The 10,480-nt window shown below is 38.2% G+C and overlaps 1 protein-coding gene across 4 annotated transcripts; it reads left to right on the top strand.

Moving 5' to 3' along the window:
* The first annotated feature begins 226 nt into the window (after positions 1 to 226).
* Positions 227 to 10,323, top strand: LOC114511109 (zinc finger protein 268-like). Of its 4 annotated transcripts, none has more exons than XM_028529768.2 (6): positions 227 to 698; positions 1,515 to 1,648; positions 4,806 to 4,975; positions 6,157 to 6,283; positions 6,738 to 6,830; positions 7,385 to 10,323. In XM_028529768.2, the coding sequence occupies exons 3-6, from the start codon at positions 4,892 to 4,894 to the stop codon at positions 9,133 to 9,135; spliced, it is 2,055 nt and encodes a 684-aa protein (XP_028385569.1). In that variant the 5' UTR covers positions 227 to 698; positions 1,515 to 1,648; positions 4,806 to 4,891; the 3' UTR covers positions 9,136 to 10,323. The 4 variants fall into 4 exon arrangements, with proteins under 4 accessions (XP_028385569.1, XP_028385568.1, XP_035869122.1 ...); XM_028529767.2 differs by lacking the exon at positions 227 to 698 and adding an exon at positions 757 to 778; XM_036013229.1 differs by lacking the exons at positions 227 to 698; positions 1,515 to 1,648 and having other exon boundaries at positions 4,861 to 4,975; positions 6,696 to 6,830; positions 7,385 to 8,584; positions 8,837 to 10,323.
* The last annotated feature ends 157 nt before the right edge of the window (positions 10,324 to 10,480 follow it).

Below are 10,480 nucleotides of genomic sequence, written 5' to 3'. Positions count from 1 at the left end.
TTATCAGGAAGCACACGTCCAGAGCGCTCTCCTCCTACCACCTCTGCATCACATCCACATCTCGTCTCCTAATCCCCACTTTTCAAATGTGTTAACCGGCATTTGCCTCAACATTCCCCAGTTCTCGACTCCAAGCCCGTTGGTTATTGTACGGACCCCAAAGATTTGCAGTACGGTCGCGTCTTTCTTGCGTTTTCAAAACGGCTACGAAACTGCCAGGGTGCGGCCATTTTCTGCTGAGGCCAGACCTGTGATTGGTTTAGCTTTCGGGTCAGGTCGGAAGACTTCGGCCAAGAGCGCTGAAATGCTGTTGAGCATGAGCACTGGTGCCGACAAACGCTGTGGAAGTAGAAGAACCGAAGGGGAGAATTTCTGAAGAGAAGAGAAAGGATCTGTTGAGTCTGTCCATGCTCGGGATAGTCGACGAAATCAGGTTGCCTACCTTGGCCATCTCCCTCTCCGTACGGGGCTCAGTCCAAGACCGCGGAACCAAATCAAAGATGGCCGCTCTCACACAGAGTAACGAAAAGGGCGCGGCCATATTGCCCAGCGGTATTTTCAAAAGTGAATAAAATCGGCGTTTGTAGGCAGGTCGCTCACTTCAGAGTGCTACTGAGCCTGCGTAATAGCACAAGACACAGACCAGTCAAACAAGGGATCCGAAGCGGAAGTAGCGTGTGGAATTTTGGCTTCCTTAGGTAAGGGCAAAATTTTCTTTTGAGTTTACGTTCGATTTCTGCGAGTCTGTAAGAGTCCGGCGCCGTGGGAATTCCGTGACGTGAGATGTAGTTTGTGATGGGTATTCGTGGGTGGGGTTGGGGGTGGTTTTTAAGGCGGCTTCGTAATTTGGAATGGCCTTGGGCGGCTTGCCTGGCATCAGTGTTTAGGGGAATGGGTTGAGGAAGAAAGGAGACACCATTCCTGGTGACAGTGGCAGGTCAGATGCGGGTAGTGGGGAGAGGCGTTGGGAAAATCACTGACGGAGGGGCCTATAGGATATAGTCGGTGAGGACAGGGGTTGATCGGTGATTAGTCGTCTGGGGTTCTCATGGTCTTAGTTGGAGCACCCGCGGGGCCGTGGCCCACGTGAAAATAGGTTTCTGGGGGCCCGTGAATGGGTGCGGCGGCCAAGTGCGGGGTGGGGAGTGGTAGGGTATCCTTGAGAGAGGTTGGTGGGTTTGGAACGTGAGGAAGTGTACAGATATTTGGGCGTGTACCAAACACTGGGGTATTGTTTCCCAACATTTCATACTGAAAAATTGCAAGCATACAGAAAAGTCGAAAGAACAGTAAAGTGATCACCTTTACACTCGCCATCTACATCCATGAATTGTTAAAAGCGTGCCATAAATACTTTGCGTCAGTCAATGTACACGTGTTTATATGCGCTTGAAACCACATTTGTTCTAGCTTTTTTATGTCAGTTCTGCCACTGGTTTGTGTGACTTTGGATAAGGTACCAACTTCTTTAAATCTCACTTTTCCCATTTAAACATATGATACCTACCTCACAGGTCCTCGAAAGCCCTGCTTGCATGACCTCAGCTAACCCCAATTACCTGCATGGCTCCATTGCCAAATAACATCACATTGAGGATTAGCTCTTCAACATATGAATTTGGGCCTCACAATATTAAGTCTGTAACAGGTAGGTATTTGACAAAAAGCTATTCAAATATATACATTTCTAGTGGGAGGCTTTCTATTTGAAACAATTCTATGAACTTATTTTTGTCATATATATTTTATAACTTCTATGAGTTTATGCTGGATATTAAGTGGAGGTCTCTAGGTTTTGTCACAATATTATTGTATGCTTGTTATTAATAAATAGAATAAAAATCACCTTCAATTTACTAAGCTATTTAAAATGTTTTGAAGTATATTTTTAAACTGAATTATATATTATGGATAGTTGTCTTTTTATAACTTACAAAAGAAGGTTTGATTAAATACATTTTTCATAGGCTTCTGATTTAGTTTTACCAAACTTGGCCAGTAATGATTATGTAATGCTTCCACACACAGTGTGTCAGACTTTTTTACATCTTTGGTGACTGTGGTATATCTCATCCTGTTCTTTTCTAATATGATGGCCCAGTTTTGGCTTGTTCATCTTTTGGGAATGAAAGGCATCTCATTGTGGTCTCCATAGGCACTGTTCTCATTACTGACATGGTTTATCTTTTTTTTATATGTTCATTGGCCAATTTTAAACCTGAGAAGTGTGTTTTTTCTTTACTCACTTTTAGAAAATAGTCACATATAGGAATAGTAGTCTTTTGTTACTTATTTTGTACTAAACCATTTGACTGGCCTTTGTTGCCAGCTCCTGGGAGGTAGCCCCTAAATTGTTGGAATATCCTGAATGATAGGAGTGTCTGTGTTATTCATGGTGGACTTTGATAAGTTGTGCTAACAAGGTGACACATGGTGGATCTGTAGATAGGTAGTTTTTGCTAGTGAGATGACTCAGGATGGGGCTGTGTATTCCGGAAGGACCAATCACGGTGACTAGAGGCCTGGGGCTTTGAGCCAGGTAATAATATCAGCCCAACCTCTAGGAGGGTAGGGTTGCTGGAGGATGAGCCACATGGCCAGTGACTATTTAATCATGTTTATTTAATGGGACACTAATCAGAACTATAGACAGTGAAGCCCGGATGAGCTTTGGGTGGCAGTACCCTGCATATTATTTTGTGCAGATATGCTGGATGAGTAATGTGTTCTGACGCCAAGGGGAAAGGACAGTGGAAGCTTCTGGTTTGGGTTCCTTGCAAACCTCACTCTGTTGTATCTCTCCATTAGGCTGGTTATGGTCTGTATCTTTTTGCTATAATAAAACTCTTAATTTTGTACATTTTTCCTTCAGAAAGCCAGTAGTGTTTTTTTTCTTTTAAATTAATTTGTTGTTTGAACATGAAATTTCAGTTAATATTTATATTGCTCTTAAAGCAGTTGCATAATGACAGCTTCATTTGTTCTTTTGCAATTTTCATCCCTCAGTTTACTTTCCCATTTTACTGGACAGATTTTGATCTGTAGTACATTTTCGGGTAAAGATTTTGGGAGTGGTTATCATTGGCTTGTACCTAAGCTTAAAGAAATGCTGTAGATTTGTTTGTAGATACTCTTTATCAAGTTAACAGTGTTCTTAGCTATTTCTAGTTGAGTAAGATTTTTAAAATGTGTGAGTGGCTATGCTATTTTATTACTTTTCTTCATCTACTGAGGTAATTAATTAATCTTATTATACTGTTCTTTCATTCCTTAAATAAAGTCAGCTGTGCATTGTATAAGTCTTCCTATGTGTCAGTGGATATAGCTTCCTAATATTTTATTTAGGGTTTTTATAGTCAAGTTCATAAATGAGATTAGCCTATAAGTTTCTTTCTCATATTGTTCTTGAAATCTAGGTCTGTTTTCTTGAGTTCTTTTGCTTCTTTGCACGTCTGGTAGTTTTTGATTAGATGTCAGATATTGTCAGTTTTACATTATTTGAGGAATTTTCTCTTACTCTTTTAACTACTTTTGAGGTTTGCTCTGGGTCATAGTTAAGTTACTTTAAACAGTTTAATCCCTCTTTTTTTTTTGGAATTTTTATGAGTTTCTTCACTCACACTGACAACACATGCCAGAGAGCAAGAAAACTCCTGAGAAGAAGAGTTTTGCAGCTCATTTTGATCTTTGGAGGCTTTCTTTTAGCTTAGTTAGGTTGGACGAAAAAAGTCTTTTGTCTAGGATTACTTTGTGTCTACTACTGAGGCAGTACTTGGCTGAGACCTCTATTTGAAATCCCTGTGTATCTTTCCACCCTGGCTAGTGAGAGCATAGACCATTCTTCACATTCAGTGAGCTCCGGGAATTGTTAGGCCTGCTTCTTTCCAGTGGCCTTCTCCCAGTTCATTAGTAGTTGGCCAGAGAGTCAAGGGAGCCCTCTGCACATCTAAACAGTGAGTTTTCTCTCCCATTCTCCCCCATCCCTTTTTGTCTTCCTCCCTCCTTCCCTGTCTCTCCCTCTCTCACCTTACCCTGATGCAGTGCTTGGCAAACTTACCACCTTTGCCTCCTCAGACTTTGAATTCTGTGTCATTAACTCAGCAAGGCTGTAGACTTTTTCTGGGCCCCTTCTCCCTGTGTTGTGGCCTGAAACGTCTCTCCAGGCAGTGAGCTGCAGCATACAAGGGTCTTACCTTCTTTGTTTTTTCTCTTCTCTGATTTCTGTGTTTGAAAATGGTTCTAGATATTTTTCCAATTTTTTAAAAAGTTGGTTAAGATGAAGAATAATTCTAGTAATTGTCTCTGGAATCAGAGGATTTATTGATTATGAGGGTTTGTGTCTTATCTATGCTCCATGGGTTACTACTTGTGTAGCCTTTAGCTAGGTGCTGGACTTTTCCTTTCTTGGTGTACTCTAAAGTAGAATAATTATAGTGTGTACCTCATAGGGTTGTTGTGAGGGTTAAGTGAAGAAACAAGGTGCTTAAAACAGTTCAGTGCTGCCCTGGCTGGTGTGACTCAGTGGGTTAAGTGCCAGCCTGCAAATCGAAGGGTTGCTGGTTTGACTCCCAGTCAGGTATTTGCCTGGGCTGGGAGCTGGGTCCCTGGTTGGAGGTGTGTGAGAGTCAGCCAATTGCTGTATCTCTCAAGTATCTGTTTCTCTTCCTCTCTTTCTTCCTCATTTCCTCTCTTTAAAAATAAATAAAATCTAAAAAACAAAAACAAACAAAAAAACAGTTCATTGTTTGTATAGGAACTCACTTTTATTATATTCATGCCAAACAAATCTTTCCTTGACTTTGTAGATGCTGGCTTCCTAAAATGAGCGGCTTCTGTAAATGAAAAAAGTAAATCTCAGTCCAGAAATTATTCCTTGCTGAAGCTAACCTCCATGAGACACCAACGTCAGGATTTCAGGAAAGATACTAAAAGTGGTGGGCATTTCCTGAAAGCTGCTGAAATGACTAAGTTGCAGGTCAGCTTGTTATTTTCCAGTTTGTTATCCAGGAGATTTCTGGAAGTTTATAAAAATGCATGTAATCAAAGAGAACAATATACTGGTATGTAGACACATTGTGGCAGGCAGATAGGTGCTTGGACTGGGAGACAGAGTAAATGATTCAGAGTAACTGTCAGGCAGAAAGATGTATCTGCTTGTCAAAGTGCAAATTAGAATATTGCCAAATAAACAACAAGATCCAGAACTGATTTGCATACTTTTCTATGGTGACACTGGAAACCATCACTGGAGACTAAAAACATGTTATACGTTTTACTTTGTATATTTGGAGGAAGCACATGTATTCCTTGAAGTTAGTAAATATTTTCTGGACATTAAGTGTGAAGAAATGTCTTTGATGTATCTTCCTCTTCCGTTTTTCTGATCCAGAATATAGACCCCAGTGAACAGTAATCTTCTTAAGGAAATGTGGGAGATATACAAGGCACAGCTAGAAAACTTTTAAAATCTCTTCTTACCTATAAAAAAAGAAGATAATAATAGTGCTTACATAAAGGTTGTTGTACAGGTTGTTGTATTAATATATGTAAAATGTTTAGAATGATAATAGCAAAAATAAGAGCTCTGTGTTTGCTTGTATCATGATTTAATATGTAGAACAATCAATTTTAATAGGCGGTCCTGTGGATAACATACTTTTGTATGTGAACAACACTGCAGTGACTACCAAGTGTCTGCAGGAAATGTGTGCTGTTGATCCAGGGCCGATTTCTGCCTGTTACCTCGGCACATGTTCTTATCAGCTGCTTCTCCTCTCTCACTGAACTGTTTGAAGTGCCTTGAACCCAAATAGATCACAAGCTGTATGACACAGGGTCATGCTTTATTTCCTTTTTTTTTAAATTGCAAAATGTGTAGTAGGTAACATTCAAGGCTCCTAAGGTGGGTTGTAGATGGTTTTTAGGTAATTCAAAGTTTTAACATTTTATGTTGGGTGAATAAATGAAGAAGTGAATGAAGATTACACAAACAGAAGAAAGTTTGAACAAATTTAGCCAAAAACTGTAAATCAAAATTATATATAGAGAAATACTTATTTATGTTTTCTTAGTATAAATAATCAGAGTGTCCTATAGTTATCTTGTGCTTTATTCTATTATAATAACTCCAGACTAAAAAGGATTGTGTTATAACAGGGCATGTTGTCATTCAGTGATGTGGCTGTATATTTCACCTGGGAAGAGTGGCAGCTACTAGACACTGCTCAGAGGAATCTATACCAGGATGTGATGTTGGAAAATCATAGCAACCTAATGTCATTGGGTAAAGACAACTTTCCTAAGTATCTTAGCTTAAGCTCATTAATTGCCTATCTTTTTTCCATTGCTACAATTTGTGGGTATTCTGATATTCTCAGTGATTTTGGACTGGGACTTAAACAGAACTTACTTTGTTTATGATCAGACAGTGACAGTACTTACTTTTATTTCCAAATGAAAAATTTTAATTTTTATGAGATTGAAATTACATAGTTTCTTAGCCTGAGGGAGTAGGGTATAGGGGCTGGGTAGGAGTGGGCAAAGGGGGAAAAAGTAGCGACAACAATAAAAAAATTAAAACAAAAAAAAAAGGGCCCCTCCTTCCCCTCAAGAGAGAGAAATATTCCCATATAAAAATGTGTGGAGTTAAAAATAAGTAAATAAATTCTACATTCTCTGAAACAGCTTTTTCACAGGCCCTAATACTGCTCAGGTTCTCTGTGATTACCCCTTGGCAGGTTGTCAGGCTACCAAGCCTGAAGCAATGGTCTGCTTGGAAAAAGAAGAACAAGGAATTATAGAGAGGGAGTTTCCCAGTCATTTTAGTCCAGGTGAGTGAAAACAGTGCATTGGACATTAGTGGAAGCAAAGTAACAGTTGGTCATTGGTGTGGGACCCTTATCATTCTAATATACTTTTTTACACTCTCTGAATCTTTAGAGGTGACTTAGAGTGAGTTAAAAGAGGTCTTTTGTATGAATGTTGCCTGCTTCTATTACCACCCTTCCATATATGATTCTTTTCTAGCCACGCAGGAAATGTACCTTTTATTTATTCTGGGTCAGATCTTTGCCTGTTTCATTTGGTCTTTACTTGCTTAGTTGTTGTTCTGTTGAACCTTGTTAGACACAACCAGCCTCCTCCACCTTTTAGCCATGTTCACATACCTCTTATATCATGTGTTCAAATATTCATAGGTTTGTTCCAAAGTTTGATGACACCCATGTCATTCCAATCATTGATCATTACTGTTTCTTTTATTGAAAGCCCCAGACTTGTTTACCTGCTGCATTACTCTCTTCATTCTCTTTGAATATTGATTTGAGATTCCATCACCCTATATTTCATGATAATGATAGAATTCATTGATTTTTTTTCCCCTTAGAAGCAATGTGGCAAGTTTGTGATTGGTATCAGGAAGACATTGAGAAGGACGAACCTGTGGAGAGAGATCATGAAAATAATGCATTGGGAAAAATATTTTCTCATAGCAAAAATTTTGTTCCATTTAGGGAAAAATCCAATAAATGTATCTCAAAAGGAGTAACTTTGAAACAAGATTCAAATTTTCAGAGTAAAAACTATACAGAAATGAACTATAATGAGTTAAATGGTTCTGGGAAATCGTTTTTCTATACTCTATATGAAACCCCTAACATTCATGCCCAGTACTATGAACCGAATTTACATGTGAAAGCTTTCAGCCTTGGGACAAATCCTAAAAGACATCACAGAATTCACACAGAGGGGAAACATTATGAATGCAGTGAATGTCTCAGATCTTTCAGGTATAAGTCAAAGCTCATAATACACCAGAGAACTCACACAGGAGAGAAACCCTATGAATGCAAAGAATGTGGGAAAGCTTATAGGGAGAAGACGAAGCTCAGATTACATTGCAAAACTCACACAGGAGAGAAACCTTTTGAATGTAGTGATTGTGGGAAAGGTTTTATGCAAAAGTCCAACTTGATTATGCATCAACGAATTCATACAGGAGAGAAACCCTATGAATGTAGAGAATGTGGAAAGGCTTTCTGTGGTAAGTCTCAGCTTGTTGTTCACCAACGAATTCATGCAGAAGAAAAATACTATGAATGCAGGGAATGTGGGATAGCCTTCAATAAAAACTCACACCTCATAACACATCAGAGAATTCACACAGGAGGGAAACCTTATAAATGCTGTGAATGTGGAAAAGCTTTTGTATATGCATCACAGCTTATTGTCCATCAGAGAACTCATACAGGAAAAAAACCTTATGAATGTAAAGAATGTGGGAAATCCTTTAACAAAAAGTCACACCTCATAAGACATCAGAGAATCCATACGGGAGAGAAGCCATATGAATGCAATGAATGTGGAAAAGCTTTTATAGACAATTCACATCTTATTGTTCATCAAAGAACTCATACGGGAGAGAAGCCTTATGAATGCAGGGAATGTAGGAAAGCCTTTAATAAAAAGTCATCCCTCATAACACATCAGAGAATTCATACAGGAGAGAAGCCTTATGAATGCAATGAATGTAGAAAAGCTTTTATAGACAAGTCACATCTCATTGTCCATCAGAGAACTCATACAGGTGAAAAACCCTATGAATGCAGTGAATGTGGAAAAGCTTTTATAGACAACTCACAGCTTATTGTTCATCAAAGAACTCATACAGGAGAGAAGCCTTTTGAATGCAGGGAATGTAGGAAAGCCTTCAGTTATAAGTCATCCCTTATGGCACATCAGAGAATTCATACAGGAGAGAGGCCTTATGAATGCAGTGAATGTAGGAAAGCTTTTATATACAAGTCACATCTCATTGTCCATCAGAGAACTCATACAGGTGAAAAACCCTATGAATGCAGTGAATGTGGAAAAGCTTTTGTACGAAAGGCAGTGCTCATTGTACACCAAAGAACACATACACGGGAGAAACCCTTTGTCTGTCTGGAATGCCAAAAAGCATTCGGCAGTATGGCAATGCTCAGTACACATCAATTGATTCACACAGGAGAGAAACCCCATGGATGCAATGAATGTGGAAAAGCTTTCCGTCAAAAAAGCCATCTTATTATCCATCAACGATGCCATAGTGGAGAGAAACCCTATGGATGCATTCCTTGTGGTCAGATCTTCAGCTAGAAGTCCCAGTTCATTAGATGTCAGAGATGTCACACAAGAGAGAAATCATGTCAATGTGAGAAAACCTTTTTTGAGAAATCATACCTTGGTCCTGCAGAGAAATCATGCAGGACATAAACTTTGTCAATGTAATGAATGTGGGAAAACTACCTGCCAGGTTCTTTCTCACTTTGCATGAAGAAATTTATACAGAAATCTAAGAAACCCATTAAGTGCTGGAAAGACTTCAGTGAGATGTCAGATCTCATTGAAAGAAGATAATTTACGCAAAAGACATCCTATGGACATGGTGAAACTTCTGATATTTTTTTCTGTTATTTTGACCTTACTAAGTTTCAGAAAACTTATCCAGGAGTGAAATCTTTTAAAGGGAGTGATTATATGATAATTATTTGCCACCAACACAGCCTCATATTTCATTAGAGAAAGTCCATGTGAATGAGCTGAAAAGTTAAAATCATTTCTTAAGAAGAGGAATCCCACTATAGACCAAGGTTTCACAGAAATGAAATCTTTTGAGTACACAAATATTTTTGATAGGTCATAAAATTTTCAGTTTTTACAGGAATAATCTCATGAATGTTGAGAATCCTGGAATATGTTGCAAATAAGTTTTCATACCAAAGAGTACAGATAATGGAATATTTGTGATAAGAGATTACATTTGAATAAGTCTCCGGCATTAAATCCAAACTTCTGTGCATCAGACAATATTAAGGAGAATTAGTACAGTATAATGATCATGGAAAAGGCTGTTTACATAAATAACTTTATAGTAAAAATTCAAATCTTATCACATTATTATGTGTTTATAGAATATGCACCACAAAGTAGTCAGCTGTGAAGGGCAGATAACCTTAGCATGCCAAATAACACTTTAATGTCCGGATATATTGTGCAAAGTTGTAAATTAAGAAAGGTTGTGGATATATGCATTTTGCTTTGTGTCTGAGTATTTTTGTAGAACATGTATATATTTGTTTTCAGATTTAACAAGGTAAAGTGTACCACCAAAAAAAATAACATTGTAAATTTTTGTATATTATAAATTGCAAGGGAAATAATTAGGTTTAAGATCAAATGAGACTGTAACATAACATCATGCACACATAAATTTACTGTTTACTGGTATGTATAAATGGAACTGGTATTTCTTTTCAGCCCTTCGGAATAAAAAAGTTTTTAAAACAAATTGTCTTTTGGTTGTCACTTAAAAAAATATCCATGTAAAATAATTGAGTTTTTAAAAAATAATCGTCACCTGAGGAAATTTTTCATTGCTTTTAGAGAGAGAGGAAGGAAGCAAGAGAAACATCAATGAGACAGAGAAGCATCTACTGGTTGC

Source organism: Phyllostomus discolor, chromosome 12 (genome assembly GCF_004126475.2).
Source record: "Phyllostomus discolor isolate MPI-MPIP mPhyDis1 chromosome 12, mPhyDis1.pri.v3, whole genome shotgun sequence".
Taxonomy (NCBI): Eukaryota; Metazoa; Chordata; class Mammalia; order Chiroptera; family Phyllostomidae; genus Phyllostomus; species Phyllostomus discolor.
Note: the sequence above shows the minus strand (reverse complement) of the source record. Positions and strands in the feature narration are given on the sequence as shown.

Coding starts and splice junctions, on each gene's coding strand:
- LOC114511109 (XM_036013228.1), top strand. CDS start 4,892: ATGAGACACCAACGTCAGGATTTCAGGAAAGATACTAAAAGTGGTGGG. Junction 4,976..6,156: donor CTGAAATGACTAAGTTGCAG/GTCAGCTTGTTA, acceptor GTGTTATAACAG/GGCATGTTGTCATTCAGTGA. Junction 6,831..7,384: donor TCCCAGTCATTTTAGTCCAG/GTGAGTGAAAAC, acceptor TTTTCCCCTTAG/AAGCAATGTGGCAAGTTTGT.